The 19,421-nt window shown below is 42.9% G+C and overlaps 2 protein-coding genes across 5 annotated transcripts in view; one reads left to right on the forward strand and one right to left on the reverse strand.

The window, feature by feature from the left end:
* The window catches only part of ANO3 (anoctamin 3), a 183,733-nt gene that overhangs the window by 134,532 nt on the left and 29,780 nt on the right, over positions 1-19,421 (forward strand). The gene's annotated exons all lie outside the window — the stretch shown is intronic.
* On the reverse strand, positions 1,997-18,208 carry MUC15 (mucin 15, cell surface associated). The gene is made up of 4 exons (XM_075567280.1): positions 18,104-18,208; positions 10,787-11,663; positions 5,704-5,859; positions 1,997-3,548 (listed from the first exon to the last, which is right to left on the reverse strand). Exons 2-4 carry the CDS (start codon positions 11,631-11,633, stop codon positions 3,391-3,393), a joined length of 1,161 nt encoding a protein of 386 aa, XP_075423395.1. The 5' UTR covers positions 11,634-11,663; positions 18,104-18,208; the 3' UTR covers positions 1,997-3,390.

Here is a 19,421-nt window from a genome sequence, read left to right on the forward strand (position 1 = left end):
GAAACCCGTGTAATACGGCAGGGTTACTGGCTCTGCACTTCTGTAACCCCGGCTGTGCTGGGAACTCGTGTAATACGGCAGGGTTACTGGCTCTGCACTTCTGTAACCCCGACTGTGCTGGGAAACCTGTGTAATACGGCAGGGTTACTGGCTCTGCACTTCTGTAACCCCGGCTGTGCTGGGAACCCGTGTAATATGGCAGGGTTACTGGCTCTGCACTTCTGTAACCCCGGCTGTGCTGGGAAACCCATGTAATACAGCAGGGTTACTGGCTCTGCACTTCTGTAACCCCGGCTGTGCTGGGAACCCGTGTAATACAGCAGGGTTACTGGCTCTGCACTTCTGTAACTCAGGCTGTGCTGGGAACCCGTGTAATACAGCAGGGTGACAGGCTCAGCACTTCTGTAATCCCGGCTGTGCTGGAAACCCGTGTAATACGGCAGGGTTACTGGCTCTGCACTTCTATAACCCCGGCTGTGCTGGAAACCCGTGTAATACGGCAGGGTTACTGGCTCTGCACTTCTGTAACCCCATTGTGCTGGAAACCCGTGTAATACAGCAGGGTTACTGGCTCTGCACTTCTGTAACCCCGGCTGTGCTGGAAACCCGTGTAATACGGCAGGGTTACTGGCTCAGCACTTCTGTAACCCCGGCTGTGCTGGAAACCCGTGTAATACGGCAGGGTTACTGGCTCTGCACTTCTGTAACCCCATTGTGCTGGAAACCCGTATAATACAGCAGGGTTACTGGCTCTGCACTTCTGTAACCCCGGCTGTGCTGGAAACCCGTGTAATACAGCAGGGTTACTGGCTCAGCACTTCTGTAACCCCGGCTGTGCTGGAAACCCGTGTAATACAGCAGGGTTACTGGCTCTGCACTTCTGTAATCCCGGCTGTGCTGGGAACCCGTGTAATACAGCAGGGTTACTGGCTCTGCACTTCTGTAACCCCGGCTGTGCTGGGAACCCGTGTAATACAGCAGGGTTACTGGCTCTGCACTTCTGTATCTCAGGCTGTGCTGGGAACCCGTGTAATACAACAGGGTTACTGGCTCTGCACTTCTGTAACCCCCGGCTGTGCTGGAAAGCTATGTAATACGGCAGGGTTACAGTAAGCTTATAAGGGTCCATGTTAAAATGGACAGGAAGTAAAAGGTGACACTGGGTGCTCATTTGCATGTCATTTCCCAGAATCCCTTGCTGTAGTGGAAGCACTGTATGCTAAGAGGTAATGGGGGAAAGCCGGGGGTTGCAGACCTGTCTGAGACGTGTGGCTGTGCTCACAAGGGATATTGTTATTAGCTTTAAGTGATAAACTGACCAATTATTTGGATCTCTGGAAGACGTACAAATAAGTGAAAAAGGAATCCCCTTACCGCAGCAATCCTACCTATACGAGTATTTATTCTACATAATTGCAACCAGAGAGTCACCCGGAGCTGAACCATCTGTTTGTTTCTCAAGCTATTTCCCAGCGTGGCCGGTAGCGGTGCTCCCCCCTCGGGAAACGTTATGGGCGTGAAATCTCTCAGGACCCCGGAGGCCAATAGGAAGCCTCAACCTCATCACTTGTGGCTTCCTATTGGTCGATAGCAGAGGCTGTGTTGGATTCTCCAGGGAGTGCCCAGGCATGGAAACTAGTCATTATCTCGGGAAGCTGGAGATACAGCGGTTCTAGGGGAATCCTTGGTTCCAATGAGGTAAAAAAATACATTTCACATTTTGCTAGTACTGCTGCTTTAAAATAAAAGTTTGATTCCAATCAGAATTGCAAAAAACATGCAGAAATATGATTTTAATAAATATTTTTTACATTTGAGCAGGTTGTTGGGTAACACATTTTGCTGTGTGTACAGTAGCAGAGAGAGCACATAAAGTTTAACAAGCAATAAAATATACAAGCACATTTAGTAACCTTCATGGCTTTAGCGCTAGAAAACATATTATACATATTACTATTTGATCATTTAGTACCAAATCTGTACACAATACCCCTGCAAGTTATTAAAATGGTGGGCAGCATGCAGGTGTATAGCTCTTCTTTTGCCTGCAGGTTTTTTTTTTTCCCATGTTAATTATCGTTAGATACAGTAGCAAAGACAAAAAGCAGAATCCGACACATAGGGCCATTTATACTAAGCAGTGTTCTGCTGCAAGACACCGTCTGGCACTGGGCGACATATTACAGCCCATTGAATCCCAGCACCAGAAGACGACTTAAACAAGAACACTGCTTAATAAACATAGGTCATAATACCTTTTAACCATTAACAGTACTCATGTAAGGAAGGCATCTCCAGTTAATATAAGTATTTAACTGTAATTTATTACAAGATCAACTGGAAGTAACGGGGTTAACTACATTAAAGCAGGCACGATTTACACTAATGTTCTTTTTTTTTTTAATTATTTCCCTCATAACATAAACTTCCCTTTTATTCATTTACATGGCAGCAATAAAGTGAACCCATTAACCGTTGTTGAAACAATGTGGCGCTGACTCCTTCCGCAGCAAATCTGTTGAACACAATTCAGACAGGCAGTGACATTGTTATTTTGGCTTTTCTTTTGCTTTCTTTACAATGCTTTGTAATTATTCCAGCCACGTCGTGGACCTGTGAGTTCAATGCATCACTTCCACCCACAGGGTAAGCGGCACGCTGCAATGCAGGCCCCACACTCTGATCTGGGAAAGGTTGTACCTGCTGCTTTAGCTTTTCTGTACCAGTGTGGCAGGGTCTGGTGCAGTAATTGGAACTCAGAAGCCACACAAGCTGCAGCATAATTTAATTTGACCTGGCCAATTACAAGCTATAAACAGTAAACTAAAGAAAGCAAATCACTACAGTTTATTCACTCAACTAAGCGGTTGGGACTTGTGTCAGCACATCCAGCGAGTGCCAGGAACACAACCTCCCATTAAAACAGCTGCTGATGTGTTTTGCAGCCTTTACTGCTTTGCAGCTCTGCTTGAGATGTTATTACTGCAGATGTGCAACAAAAAAATAAGAATAACTTTTCGGAGAATGAATGTTTGTCAAACATGGTATTGCACTTGCAATATATACATGACAGAAAACCATAGCCGTTTATAAAAATGTGGATGTCATGTAACATATATCCCGCACAAAAATAACAAAAAACTAAGGTTGTATAGTAAAGGATTATGAAAAAAATAGCTTTTGTTTGAAGCTATATTACAGAACATTTTGATGGCGTTTAAGGAATTTCACAGAAATATTTTGGCCTCCTAAATTAGCGCTGGTGTAATGCATTCATTCCAGCAAACTGTGCTGATGCCGATACAGTAGCATATGCAATCAGAATGAACGTGAGTGGTATGAGAAACAGCGAACTTAAAGCAGGCAAATCGTCCATATTCATTCGCCATGTTATGCTGACGGCTGGCGAGGTGTTATGTCATCCATTGCGATAACTTCACGTGGACCACTTGTGTGGTATGAAGACTCATCCACTGCCGTTGGGTTGTAGTACGATGAGTCCCCAAAGCCGACATCATAGGAATTTCGTGGATTATCCAGTCGTAGAACTAAAATATGTGTTCAGAGTGTAGAGGGGGTGACATGTTAGTAGATATATAACGGGGGGGGGGCAGCTTATCTAAAGTTAAAAAAAAGTCTAGAGGAGAAAAGGGTCTGTTAGGGATGAAATCTTTAGTAAGTAATTGACAGATATAAATGTTGGGGTCGAGCACACCACCGTATTAAAGGGCAAAATGAAGTAACACGAGCACTGTGTTATTCTGATATGTTTTCGTCTGATTGAAAAATGCCTAGAAGGGTAATACTATATATGCCAAATCAGACATACAGAGGGTTAATACTATATATGCCAAATCAGACGTACAGAGGGTTAATACTATATATGCCAAATCAGACGTACAGAGGAGTAATACTATATAGTGTCCAGGCACTGAATTTTGTGGTACAAGGGATTTCATTTCTTTAGAGCATTGGGGCTCAACTCCAGTCCTCAAGACCCCCAGCAGGTCAGGTTTTCAGGATATCCCAGCTTCAGCACGGGTGGCTCAATCAGTCCCTTCTTCAGCCCAGGTGGCTCAATCCGTCCCTACTACAGCACAGGTGTGCTGAAGCTAAGATATCCTGAAAACCTGACCGGTTGTGGTGTCTTGAGGACTGGAGATGAGCCCTCCTGCTTTAGAGAATAGTCAACAGTTTGATATTGTACTCAGAGTTTCCTTTCTACGTCTTCTTTGTATCTTTCATTTCTGTCACAGATTTAAGGATGTTTATAGACAGGGTGACATTGCCTAAAAGGTCATTTTAGTCAATGCAAATTGACCCCACTGTTCGGCAGGGTGTGCTTAATCAAACGCAAAAAGAGATTGGAAACAAATGTGTAAGCGTTGAAGTCTTAGGCCGAGTCCATAGAAGGACAGGCCGCGTTGAGCCGTGCGGATGCTCCGCGCTGAGCCCCTTCATCCTCAATGAGGATGCCTTGAGAGGGGGCTCACACGAGCGTCCGCAGGCGTGCTGAGGCGCTGGATTTTTCAGCCGACAGCCAAACTGTTTTTCAGAGCGCTGTCGGCTGAAAACATCCAATCAGCGCGGCGCAGCGTCAACGTCACGGCGCCACGTGACATTGGCGCCATGACGTTGACGTTGGTGAATCGCCCGCGACGTCCCTGCCCCGCCTCCCTCAGTCTCCCCCCGCCTCCGATCGCGCCCGCTGGCTCACCTGCATGGGCATGAAATCGTGCAGATTTCAGCAGGCGAGCCTCAGCGTCAGCGCGCCTCAGCACTGCTCCCCCCCTCTATGGCCCCAGCCTTAGTAATCGGGTGTAAGCACGCCAGACGGATTCCACGTGTGAATATATACACGGTGTATAGGTGACATACCAAACACCATGTCCTGCAAAGCTAATAGCATTGCATCTCACTCACACAGCGGTGGATGCTTCATTTTTCCATGCATGATTTTATTGAAGAGGAACAGTTACAACGAGCAGCGTTTCAGGCGGCTCCGAGCCCTCTGTCTCTGTGCCGCTGGTTTTTGCAGAGCATCGGGTTTGCTACGACTGTGTTTAATCAATTTAGGGCAAGGGCCACCGTGGGCGATTTTACAATATCTAATGTAAGCCCAATCCAGAGTACATTATCAGCTGGTTAGAGAGCAGGACTGTGCATTCACACAATTTCTAGAGCAGTGACGCCGAGGATCACGTAACGTGACCCGGCCGCATTATTTGCTGCACGTTGCCATGACGACATGTCGCATGCCCCCGCTGCATCATTTGATGCCGTGTTGTCATGGCAACCTGACCAGAAGCCGGCTAAATCCCGGTAAATTGATGTTGCAGAGGCCTGGCGCGGTCCCCTGGCATTTAATTTAAATGCCCGCACACCCCCAGAAAAATCCCATGCCCCCCGTTGGGAGGGGGGGGGTGCCCCCCAGTTTGCGCACCCCTGATTTACAGTGCACCTCCTTCTCTTCTATAAAGAATTGAAAGTTAGGTGAAATTACATTGATATCTATGATTCCTCAAGCTCCCTGTAGCGTTGACCCCATCATTAAACTGGTATCACAGAAGCCCCCCAGGTTCAACGTTAATTTAAATGTTTAAAAAGTTGAAAATTTATTTTTCAACAATGTATTTTTATTTTTTTTGTAAAGAACAAGAATAAACTAAAATAATACTTAAAAAACGTAAGTGTATACAGTACCTGGGTCATTCCTGATATCCTCATAAAGTCGTCGATGAGAGAAGGAGTCGGGTTTCTTCGCCCCACATAAGAAGTAGACAAGAAGGCAAACTAGTGCAATCCCCAGAACTGAGCCAATAATTGCACCCAGTACCACTCCCGCGCTGCTCTCTGCATCTGCAAGCGTCAAAGGGGAAAGGTCGTTTTCACATCAGCTTTTATTTTACTGTGATGTAAATTGTGGAGAAGTTAATGCACCCAACTAATGCCTCGATTCACTAAAAGACGATAAATAGTAAAGTTTAACACAAACTTTATTTACCAACCTATTCACTGCAGCCATGTCACCAGCAACGATCCAGGGGCTTATTTCCCATGGCAATATGTCAGCCTTATTTGTAATGCAGCGTATGCAAACACCAAATCATGTATTCACATGCTATTCACTAAACACCATTACCTGGCAATATCGGGATATCACCAGCAAATATCACCACCCCCTCCAGGCTGGCGTTAGGCATCTCTTGCCTATGTAAAGGTCAATATATTAGATTACCCAACCTAGATTAGGTGATACAATGCATAGTATTAAGATTGAAGAACATATCAATGTATTACCCCTGAAACACCTAAGTTAATTCCTTTGGTGTCTGAAGGCATTGCTTTGCAACGAATTAGTAGCCTCAGGTATCAGTGGGGTTAAAAACTCTGACATAGGCTTTAGTAACAAATCCTATTACATAACCCTATGGTAGAAAAGTGCAGTACCCCCTTCCCCCTCCTCCCCTCCCCACCACACCCATCACTCACAATTGCATTGCGATCGCTGATTAACCCGAGTTTTAGCGATGTTTCGCTTATTTGTAGGTCTACAGTTATTCACCTCTGTTAACCCATTTCTCATGTACACACACGAGCTACATATCTCAACTCATTTCTGACTAAATAATTGTTTGTGAAAATGGCTGTCATTCCGAATAATATTCCCACAATCCCATTTTTCAACAAGGCCAAATCTTAACTGAGCTCTATCGGCATTTAGTGAATCCAGCCCTATGTGCCGGTGCCAGTTTCAGCTTTTCACTCCGGGTAAATCGCTTTATCTCTGCGACACAGCACCCACAATTAGATTATACGTTCTTTGGGACTCGTTACTGCAGTGTTATACAACAGCGTACAGTTATTATTGCTCTCCACCACAATGTGTATATGTAATTAATAGGCTAAAATAGTTTGTGGAGGCTTCAAAAATACTTTTTTTAGTGGCATAATTTCCATTTTATTATACTGTTTATTGTTTAAAGTGTATATACCGGGGGGAAGGGGAAGAGAAATGTAACCCCTGCTCAGCTATATTGTGCAAAGTAATTGGTGTGAAAAGATACGGTGCTCGACTGAGAATTGTATCAACATATGTACCAAAGAGAAAGAACTCAGTTATTGTAGCACTCGTTTATCTGATTGTGTGTGTTTTATGATTAAAAATAATCTTTATTTAATTAATAGTTAAAATAAGTGGTGCAGAAAGTAAACCAAACAAATATTGTGTTCAGAAGGGCTGTGTAGCTCCTTAATTTGTGGCAATTAGTATACCGACGTTGGTAAAATTATAGTTTTATTGAAATTTAGCTTAGCTAGTATGCTTCTGGACTCACTATTGTCCTTCTGAACTTACAGTACAATTGATTTAAAAGAGACTCACAGAGAATCACTGTTACTATTAGAGTTCCCAATAAGTAACAAACAAATGGGAGAAGGAGTGGCTCAGTGAGTAATGACACTGACTGGCACTGAGATTGGCGCAGGGGAGCCTGGTTCAATTCCCGGTGTCGGCTCCTTGTGACCTTGGGCAAGTCACTTTATCTCCCTGTGCCTCAGGCACCAAAAACATAGATTGTAAGCTCTACGGGGCAGGGACCTGTGCCTGCAAAATGTCTCTGTAAAGCGCTACATAAAACTAGCAGAGCTATACAAGAACATGCTATTATTATTATTATTATTATTACAGGCATACCCCGGTTTAAGGACACTCACCTTAAGTATACTCGCGAGTAAGGACATATCGCCTAATAGGCAAACGGCAGATCGCGCATGTGCCTGTCAGCACGTCCTGAACAGCAATACCGGCTCCCTACCTGTACCGAAGCTGTGCGCAATCGGGGAGACTATAGAGCCTGTTACAAAAGCGTTATTTTCATCAGTTATGCACGTATATGACGATTGCAGTACAGTACATGCACCAAAAAAGGTAGTGCTTCACTTTAAGTACATTTTCGCTTTACATACATGCTCCGGTCCCATTGCGTATGTTAATGCGGGGTATGCCTGTATTATTATTATTATTATTATTAATGTATCCAGACCCTAAGTGTCGGTCTTGATATTCATGGTATAAAATTGGCTAAATTAGATCTGTGTACAAGTACCCTTAAGTGAAAGAAAGGCTGCGTGTAAGTGTTCGCTAGTAAATCAGGTTAGAGGATATTCAAAATTGTATTAATGTTTTATAGAACAAAGTATTTTCTGATTAACAGATAGATTTATAGCGCAGTGACAATAGTGAGTCCAGAGGCATATTAGCTAAGCTATTTATAAACAGGCTATAATTCAAAGGCATCATAAAAGTATTGTCTTGACTGACTACACATAATTAAGTGTTACTAATTAAATAGTTCTACTTATACCTCACTAATACTATAGAGGTTTCCATCAAATCGACTATAATTTTACCAAAGTCGGTATACTAATTGCAACAAATTAAGGTGCTACACAGCTCTTCTGAACACAATATTTGTTTGGTTTACTTTCTGCACCACTTATTTTAACTATTAATTAAATAATGATTATTTTTAATCATAAAAACACACACAATCAGGTAAATGAGTGCTACAATAACGGAGTTATTTTTCTTTGGTATATATATTGTTTAAAGTGAATACTAACATCATTTGATGTATTTTTCCCCCACAGAGGCCTGCAACATATTGTAACACCAGCTAATGTCAATGCAGATGTACAGATTCAGCCTCCGGTATTCTACCACATCATGTCCCAAATGTATGGCCCATTCGCCAAATACCCCGTGAGATACTCCACAGCAGACTAATGGCCCATCGGATTAACACAGTGGGGGTCCCTGCTGTGTGAATCCTACCAGGTTCTACCTGTCTGTAAGAGACGCACAGTGGGAGATGGACTGAATCAGTCACTCTACCTGTGCGCCTATAACAGGCGAATTCGGGTTTATTATTTAATTGTAATATTACAGTATTGTAGCAGGGGGTCTCCGGAGCTGAACCACATTGATTTCAGGTCCGGGCATCCCCTGCTTCCCACGTACAGGCCCCGTTATGGGGTGACGGTATCGCGGCGGCCGTGTTTAAATTCTCCTGCGTCACGGCCCTGGTAATCGGGGGATTTAAACTAATCAGAGGGGTACTGGCACCCCATATACATAACATAGTTTTACGTATTTTTCCGGCATAGAGGCCTGCAACATAATGTAAAGCCAGCTAATGTCAACGCAGATGTAGCAAGACCAAGTGTCTCCGGTAAGAAAAAATGTCATGCGCTTCGGTAATAGCAAAAAGGCACCTTTGGGTGTCAATGTCGTCATGGGGGGCTAAAGCTATGGTGGGCCACGAGGGTGACCGGAGTGTCTGAGCAAGGCAATGACCCTTACCTAAAACTCAGCTCCTGGTCTGGGTCCCGCTCTCCTCTCTGAACCGCTCCTGCGTGCAGCCATCCATGTAGTAACAAGTGAAGGAAGAAAATCCGGCGCTACTGCGCATGACAGACTTAGTCTGTCATGCGCAGTAGCGCCGGATTTTCTTCCTTCACAAGTGTCTCCGGTGCTGGCGGTTTAACGCTGCGGGAATCCCATTCGGAAGCATGGACCTCCCGCAGCTCGACCGTGGAAGACACTGTCCCGGACGTCGGAGAGTTTGGCTTCTTTGACCGCGGTGCCGGGGACATTGAGTCTTGCTACAGCTGTGTCAGTGTGGGTTTCTCAGCCAGTATGTTATAGCTGCTATTTACTGAGCACTGATGTTGTGATCCTTTAAGTGCCATTAACTTCATACCCTCCCACCCCCCTACACCCCCCCCCCCCACCCCCACCAAATATATATTTCAACTACAACTACTCTTTCACTATAAGAAGCACATTAAGGATAAACCATATTTAGATTTCCTACTGTATTTTGTCTACCATCCCCCACCCTAAAAACCCCTGATCTATTTTCTTGTCGGTAGCCTCCCCTTACCCACTTTATTTAAAAATTAAAAAAGAAATAAAAATAAAAAATAAATAAAAGGAACGCACAATATACATCGGGCTTTTTAGGGTTATTCAGGGCTCGTACATATTCATAAAGAGCAAGTCGTTTTAATCGAAGTTCCCAGCTGATACCAGGTAAAGCGTGCGCTGCGCTCACTAACAGCTCATACACACTGCAACTGTTCTGCAATGTTTAATGCACCCCCAAATTAGTCTGGCAATATTATTACAAAGCCGAGTAATTGTAACATTGTTCAGTATAATTATGGCTTGGAAGATGCTTCCCTAAATTGTTACTTTGTGATGAAGAAGAACGTATACTGGCAGATAATGTATGGCAGGGGTAGCCAAAGCCACACCTCTAGGGGTGGCTTTGGTCAGGTTCGCTCGGGAAATCCCTGCTTCAGCACTGATTGAGCCACCTGGGCTGGAGCAGGGACATCCTGAGAACCTACGCTGGTGCTGGCCCTTGAGGACTGGCGTTGGCCGCCCCTGATGTGTGGCATTGCATATTTCATTTCCTTTATTACAGGACTTTGTGTCCCTCTTTGCAAGCACCAGATTCACAGTCTTGCCAGCCTGATCACATCATGATTAGAGCTGCACCCAGTCCCTCTTTCCCAGCTCTAATCCCAGTACATTTATGTTTCCAAGAATCCTTTATTTATATAGAAAATTGGGACTTGGATAAGCAGCACGCCTCTAAATTCTCATAACGACACAAGCTCAAGATGGCAAGATTCTGTTATAGGCCTGTTTTCTTTCACTGAATAGTTGTTGACCCAAAACAAACAATATGTGATACCCTGTGTGTGTACGCATTACCTTTTGGGTTTCCAGAAAGCCCTGAGTTGGTGGTGTTCTCCGTCGGTGTCGTTTCGGTAGCCTTTGTCAGAAAGGTACTTGGTTCTGTAACACCGCTGGTTCTTGTCAGTGTTGTCTGCTCAGTGGTCCCATTTGATGTGCTGGTTGTTGGGGAGTTCGTTTCTGCTGAGTTATTGCTAGGGGTGGAGGCACTGCTTGTTAGAGGAGAGCTTGTCCCATTTTGAGTGTTTGGGTAACCTGTTGTACCATTCAGATTTGTAGAAACAGTGGTGCTGTTAGCGTTTATGCCCGTTGTGGAGTTATTGATCGCAGTTGAAGACACAGGGGTCGTAGAAATGGAAGGTTGATTGGAAGAAGACGAAGTGGTTACATTAGGAGTGGAACTCATAGCTGTAAAGTTTGACGTTGAGTTGGCACTAGTTGGTGAAACAGTCGTACTAAAGGGGTTAACAGTAGATGCAATAGAGCTATTGCTTTGCTTTACAGTTGTAGTAATTGCAGTTCCAGTTATATTACTAAGTGATACATTGGATGTAATACCTGCAGTGGGTACAGTTGCAGTAATTGCAGTTCCAGTTATACTACTAAGTGATACATTGGATGTAATACCTGCAGTGGTTACATTTGTAGCAATTGCAGTTCCAGTTATACTGCTACGTGATACATTGGATGTAATACCTGCAGTGGTTACAGTTGCAGATGCACTTGTCTGGATTGCACTTGTTTGTTCACCTGGGCTACTGTTTGCTTTTGTTACAGTGGATATTTCTGTTGTTGTCCCATAGCAATTTGTCCAAAAAATACAAACTAACAGAAGAGGTAATATACCTTCCAAGGAAGAGTGCATTGTGCTGTATTTTGGGGGGTTTCAGAATATCTGGTGGGAGAAAAAAACAGTATTAAAGATGTGAAAGAATAACATAATGAAGACTAATTTACTAAATTCTCAATAGAAAAATGAGTAATCGTATGGACTTTATTTTTTCCAATTGTTTGTGAGCTGTAAATGGTAAAACGAAAACCCGACTTTGTGTTATTTATGTATTGCTTTGCGTGCACACTAAGGCACCAGTGTCACATAATGTGTCACTTTAATAAGTGGTTGAATATTCGCTTGACTTTTTATTAATAAACTAGGGTGCAATAAGTCATATTAGATTGTAAGCTCCTCAGCGCAGGGCGTCCTTTTTACCCTATGTTGTCATTTTCCTGTTGCGCTGATTGACATTGTTGAGTATGTTATTTACGGTACCTTGTGTGGTAATTTTGTAACGCGCTGCATACAATAAATAAAACTATACGTACATATTGAGAAGAGCCTGCTGGTATTCTTAGATGTAGCTTTATATTAAGTGATTATTATTATGATGATTGTTTTCAGGTGCATGTGAATTATTTTTATTACAATGAAGCCTGTGAGTTTAGTGGTAAGAATGAGCCGTCCCCTCCTTTCCCTCGCCTCTTCATTCAGTACTTGGCTTCCCGAGGGACCTGCATTACAAGAAATGCCCCAAACTATCAGAATAAATAAAGTTGTGAGCCTGCCAATTTCTGGTTGTTTCCCGTTTTTGCCCTCAAATGGCCCTCAAAACTATATTGTGATACAAAGAAAGTGACAAAAGAGGCGCTCCCGTGGCAATTCAAGTGCTACAAAATTACAAAATGCAAGTGCAAATAATGATAATTATCTACAATATTATTGTGAATAAAATATATATAAAAAGTGCATACAGCGATTAAACAAGTATGGCTGTAAATCCTCTGTTAAGGACTGTCTCGTTGGTCCCAGAAATGCTGAATTGTTCTTCAAATTCCAGGGGGGGCATGGGAGATAGACAGAAAAAATGAAAAAAAACAATGTTGATCCAGGGAATAATCCGATTGCCAGTTCTTGGAGGTAGAAAGGAATTTATTTTTCCCCTTATGGGATTTAATTGGAGGATTTGACACTGGGGTTTTTTGTTTGCATTCCTCTGGATCAATAAGTAAGTATAGATATAGGATAAAGTATCTGTTGCCTACATTTTAGCATAGGTTGAACTGGATGGACATATGTCTTTTTGAAACCTCATCTACAATGTAACAATAAAAAACATCTAAGCGTAGGTGTTTTGATCAAGAAGTGATTTGCAGGAGTCTGGGCTCATATGCAGCGCCTACTTCCAGTGTAAATAAATGTAATTCGCGACTCCAAAACTGTGGCAATGTAGTTGCTTGTACAGATTCAGAAGAGATGCACCTCCGTGTGGAAGAAATGCTATAACGTAGCACAAAATCAGTAGATAATGAATTTGATGTCATAAAAGAATAAGAACCGTACTAACACTGTGTACGGTCAATAAAAGCATTTCCCAATAGATAGGACATCGTCAGTGACTAATCTGCTCACCGCCTCCGATCCCTGCGTGACGCCGGCATTGTAGATCATCTCCTGCATCTGTTAGAGTCCTTGCCAGCGTCTTCGCAAAAAAACAAAACCAGAAGTGACGTCCGACCCAACCAGAAGTGACGTGACGGAACCTGTGAAGATGCCGGCAAGGACACCAACAGCTGGGGGAGACAGATTGCGGAATATGCCATTTTTGAGATTTTTCCGCTGAAATCCGCGGACCAAAGGAACCGGCTGATCCGCGGCGGAATCCAAATTCGCCCCAAAAATGAGCCCATCTCTACTACTGGGATAGTGACCTAAAGCATACAACAATAGACAGAAAAACCCCTATGCTATATTCAATATAACACATTACTTAGTACATTACTATCTGTTTTTTCTTATTTGTTCTTCTCATAAGTATGGACCATTTAGTAAAATTCTTTGGCCAAAACATTTCAAACCTGCCACCATGTCACAGTTGACCCCTCTGCAGGTACCTACACTACCGATCTTTATACTGTGTCTTTTGTAATTCTTCCCCTGCATAGAGAGACAAGGGAACAAAACGCCAATGTTGCAGACTGTCTCCCCCAGCTGTTGGAGTCCTTGCCGGCGTCTTCGCAGGCTCCGTCACGTCACTACCGGGTGGGTCGGGCTTCACTTCCGGGTTTTTTTTTGTGTAAAGACGCCGGCAAGGACTCTTAACAGCTGCGGGAGACGGTCTACAACGCCGGCGTCATGGAGGGATCGGAGGCGGTGAGCAGATTAGTCACTGACGATGTCCTATCTATAGTGAAATGCTTGTATTGACCGTACACAGTGTTAGTACGGTTCTTATTCTTTTATGACATAAAATTCATTATATACTGATTTGCGCTACGTTATACCATTTCTTCCACACAGAGGTGCATCTCTTCTGAATCTGTACAAGCAACTACATTGCCACAGTTTTGGACTCACAAATTACATTTATTTACACTGTAAGTAGGCGCTGCATATGAGCCAAGACTCTTGCAAATCACTTCTTGATCAAAACACCTACGCGTAGATGTTTTTTCTTTTTTGCTGACTATCTCCCATGCTCCCCCTGGAATTTGAAGAACACAAAACCATATGACATTTTTTTAATCGAATGAGGGGCAGCGTATTTTTCACAAATGTTAGCACAGAATTATTAAACAGCGCTAAGCCGCAAGTGAATGCATATTAAGGCACTCAAGGGCTTAGCATCGTTTAGGAAACCTGAGGCCTTTATGTTTCGTTTCTCAAAGTCACCTTATATCTCGCCCTTTCCCTTACAATAAACCCAGAAAGCAAACAATGACACTTTATTTTTTTAGCTTACTTTAAAATATTGGCAACTATTTCCCTTCATGTGAGGCTGTGATTTGTTTATCTTGTTTGTCTTGTATTATTTCCCCACTCCTTTTTTTTCCATCTGCTAAGGCATGGGACTGATTAAGTTTAACTTTATCCATGCCTGAAATTTGAATCTTTTAAGAGAACTCATTCAATGTTCACCCTGACCACACCTCTCCTGTAAATGACTCATACTTTAAACGTGCCTTCCAAACAGGTGCACGACCTTCTTTCAGGCGTAATGTTTCCCCAAAGCATTGCCGAATTAGGAATTTTGAACCTCCAGTGTATTGGTTTCTTCCCTATATAGATTTAATACATGCTGCTCGTTTTGTCTTTACTTTTATTAAGAGGATCTACTGCCCTATGATTTTTGTTAACCCTTAACTGTCAGAATAGTCATTAGCGATATTCATTGCATTGCTATTTGACTCTAAAACTGACTGGTGTTTTTATGGACTGATGCTAAAAGTCCATTTCATTACAGATGGCAATATAAAGAAGTGTTGCACATGTGCCTCTCATTGGTAAGAGATGTGAGAACTTTTCACCCAACTTTGCGAACCGTATGAAATTTGCCCTTTTTTGTTTAATCAAAGTTTGCAAGCGGTTCGTCCAGTAACAGACAGCCTCCCTTCCACAGCCTGAAATGTGTTTGTTTGTGGGTGTTTTAGAGAATCCCTATTTCAGCATCTGAATGTAGTTTGAAGGTAGATTCGCTGGTGAACTTCACCAAATTCACCAAAACTTAGACAAGTTCCAGCAAAACGTTCAAAACCTTTTGGCCAAAAAAGTTTGAGGGAACTTTTCACAAATGTTACAACTATTATATCCACAGCAACATCATTAAAAGTTAATTGCACAGCAAGTGTAATATTGTTGCCATATTATATTTTATATTCACGTACAATGTAATTACTAATAAAATAATCATTTGTTTTATGACTACATAGAATGTTGTTCAATAGTGTGTAAAGAGATAATTACTTAAGTAACTTTCAAATAGCATTTATAATTACTTATAATACCACAACATTGTACTTTTATCATTGTTATTTTGTGCATATAAATATAGACATGTATACAGTAGAGGCAACGCTTATTCTAACATTTGCCTTAAACTAGCCGGGTTACATTCAGGGTATGTGCTGGGTATGTGCTGGGTATGTTCTGGGCTAGTTTGAGGCACGTTTAAGGCATTTCTGCATTGACTAACGACCCATAGGATTAACACAGCAGGGATCCCTGGCAGTCCAATTCCGTTTGAATGGGACTGCCAGGGACCCCCGCTGTTAATCTGATAGGCCATTAATCAATGCAGAAATGCTGGGGCTAGTTTAAGGAAATGTATTCAGAATGTACCTGGGTGTACCTGGGTCTTTTGGGGAATTGCCACTGGTTTTTGTTAGAATAATCGCTGCCTCTACTGTACACTGGCGACACATTTTATTGAAGCACGGCTAGCACCGCAAGCCGGGGGATGCCCCGGCGTGCTAGCCGCACTCCCTCAGCGTGCCGCGCATCACCGATGCGCGGTCACGCGTCATCGGGTGCCTGTGCCCCCTGCACGCGCGTCCAGGGCTCCCCGAGGGAGCCCTGGTGTCCCGCGATGTGGGGGACGGCGGAAGGGGGTTCCGGGGGACCCGGCGGACCCGGCAGCGGGAGGGAGAGCGCCCCGATCGGAGGGCGCTCCTCCGCTGCTTCGGCGCGCGCCCGGCACCCTCCGGCGCGCGCCAGGTTACTGCTGCGGCCGAGAACGGTCAAATGCTCGAATAAACTCGGCCGCAGCAGTATGTTAAAATTACAGTGTGTGAAATGGATTGATCCCTTTCTACAGTATGACATCATAGGGTACCCCAGAGGTGCTCAATTTCAGTCTTCAAGACATGTCAGGTGTTAAGGGAATCTCAGCTGCAGCAAAAGTGCCTCAATCAGTGGCTTTTCCTGTCTGTACATTTCTTAGCGCTCTCTTTTTCTTTTCTTAATGGGAAGAAATATCTACCCCGGGATTGCTCAACTGCAGTCCTCAAGATCCCCCAACCGGTCAGGTGTTACGCTAATATGACAACAGAGTAAAAAAAAAGCAAAAAGACAGAACTGTGAAAAGCCACAATAAAGGATGGACAAAATGACTTGGATACAGAAAAAATCTCATCCTTTCGAAGCATCTAAAAGTTTTCCACACTGCAGATAGTACATGTAGTTAATGCCTAATAAAAAAATCTGTGGACAAATATGGGATCCATCGGATTAGTACAGGAACATTAATAGCCAGAAATGAATAACTATAATTGCTAAGATAGCACTTTCCAATACTGTATAGTGATCAGAGTGTTGGAAATGTTACAGGTAATGTGGGTATGGGGCGTTTTTCTGGGTGATGTAGGGTAGAGATCGGCGAATCTGCCCCGATCCGTTTCACCGGATTCTCTCACATTTTCCCCTCGGAATCCGTTTCGCGGTATAAAATCTGCAAACGGATTTGGGCGGTTTTAATCCGATTCATCAAAGTCCGCCATTAGATACAACCAGTGACCGGATTTTGTAGAATCCATTCGGCTTCAGCGATCCGTTCGCGGATTCTTAAGGAGGCTGAATCCACAGATTGGATTCTACAAATCCATTCCCGGGATGCGGAATCTACTGTGTATTGATAATAATAATAAAAAATGTGTAAAACGAGAATCGCCCTTTTTGAGTTTGATCCGCTGAAATCCGTGGACCAGAGGAACCGGCCGATCCGCTGCGGATCCAAATTTGCCCCCACAATTTGCCCATCTCTACTACTGGGATAGTGACCTAAAGCATACAACAATAGACATAAAAGCCCTATGCTATATTCAATATAACACATTACTTAGTACATTACTATCTGCTTTTTTTATTTGTTCTTCTTATATGTATGGACCATTTACTAAAATCCTTTGGCCAAAACATTTCAAACCTGCAACCATGTCATGGTTACCTCTGCAGGTACCTACACTACCGATCTTTGTACTGTGTCTTTTGTAATTCTTCCCCTGCATAGAGAGACAAGGGAACAAAACACTATAGCCAACAGCATGGGGTACGTGACATGTATGTGGTGTGTACAGGGTTAACATTGAATGTGCTATGTATGAGCTACTCCGAACAGCCAGCATCTTTTCTGTTTATCCTTACTTGGCATGGATTTCACTGAAATGATTATATTTCCAATTCTTCAAAGCCTCAGTGGAACCTGAACTGTTAATATGCAATATTGGTAACAAATTCTTCCTGGAGGATTTGTTTATTGGAAGAAAGGGTAGTATTTCTTTGAAATTGTATTCATGGTTTTGTCATTCTGCTTTGCCGTTTTGTCAGTATTTGTATTTCTTTTTAAAATGACAAGCTGCTGTATGTATTAATAACTCATATTCTGCTAAAGTCATTTTAATCCATACCCAGTGCAGCCCTGTATAAAATGCGCTGTCCTTCTTCCAACGCAAATGAACTTGGAAAGTTTAAAGTAGACGTGTTACAGCCACCCAAGTCTTAACTTTAGCCAGTGAAGAGTTCAACAACAGGTTGAAGAGGAATTAAACGTTAAATTAATTTCTTACCTCGTTAAATCTTTCTTAGTGTCTGGATTATCAGGTGCTCTGCAGAATAGTTCCGTGTGAACGGCAGGTGAGCGGCACAATGTGGCAATGGAAAGGAACGTAATGCAGAGAGGAACGTAGGTGGGGCTGGATTTCTCTGTGTGTAATAGAACACCTGAGAACCAGACCGACCTGATTCTCTTATTGTCAAGATGTAATTTTACACAGTTCTATACATTTCAGCTTTATCATGGCAAGTGTATAGATGAGCCATTGCCATGGTAACTTGCTGTGTAGGAAACAAATGAGCAGATATAGCTATAAAGGAATTATCACAAATAATTTTACTTGAATTTACCATGGATGGGAAACTTTGTTAAACTCATCATTGCCTTTTCTGAAGAATTGTCTTTGGTTATTAAAGGGCCTTAAAGCAACTGGAATTACAGGTTATTTAAACATTGTGAATCCTTAATGCAAACCCTCTTACTACTGTATGTCTGCCAGGAACAGAACTGATTGTAGAAACCTTGTTGTTATTTCATAAGAAGCTTTATTATTAATAACATATACTGAACAACATCTTATCATTTCTCATATACATCTTTACCCAAACCTAGAGAAGCATGGCACCCAGATAATGAATTGTGCAATAATATATATACTGTATATATAAATGAACATAATATTCCTTTTTGCAATTCTCTGAAGGGGCAATCTGGGCCAATTGATCTATGCTACACAAATGGACAATATAGGAATAGTTGCAGACAATTATTGTGTTATAGGGTAGCAGAGTGCAGCATCTTGCATTATAACGCTAAAATGCACATTTATGGAAATCCACAATAGTAGTTGAAAGGACACTTGGTATAGTAAATACTGTAGTGCTTGGTATCACTATAACCTCCATTCGGTTACAGTATATTGTTTATTTTTTCCAGGCCATTAAGTAAGAAAGGCGTCATGATCAGGGGTTCATCAGATTAACAGGTTTGTTTGGATCGCCAGACAAAACACAGCAGTTTAATAAAAACAGGTTTATTTAGCTAATGCTATCATTGAGTCACATTCAACATAGATGTATGCAAAGGTAAGTTTCTATGGGGAATCGGGAAGGGTACCCGGGGGGAGACTATGGGAGCTGTCCCGGGTTAAAGTACAGTGAGGTCACAGACTGCAATATCTCCACCATAGTCCTTTTGACTGCAGGCACTGAGGTGGAGTATTGCCACTAGGGCCAAGTACGGCCTCGTCATAGTGACCGCGACCGCGCATGCAACGGAGTGCGCGGCGCGAACAGGAGACAGCATTTCTATGAGGCCGTCCATAGTGAGCG

This window comes from Ascaphus truei, chromosome 12 (assembly GCF_040206685.1).
Source record: "Ascaphus truei isolate aAscTru1 chromosome 12, aAscTru1.hap1, whole genome shotgun sequence".
Taxonomy (NCBI): domain Eukaryota; kingdom Metazoa; phylum Chordata; class Amphibia; order Anura; family Ascaphidae; genus Ascaphus; species Ascaphus truei.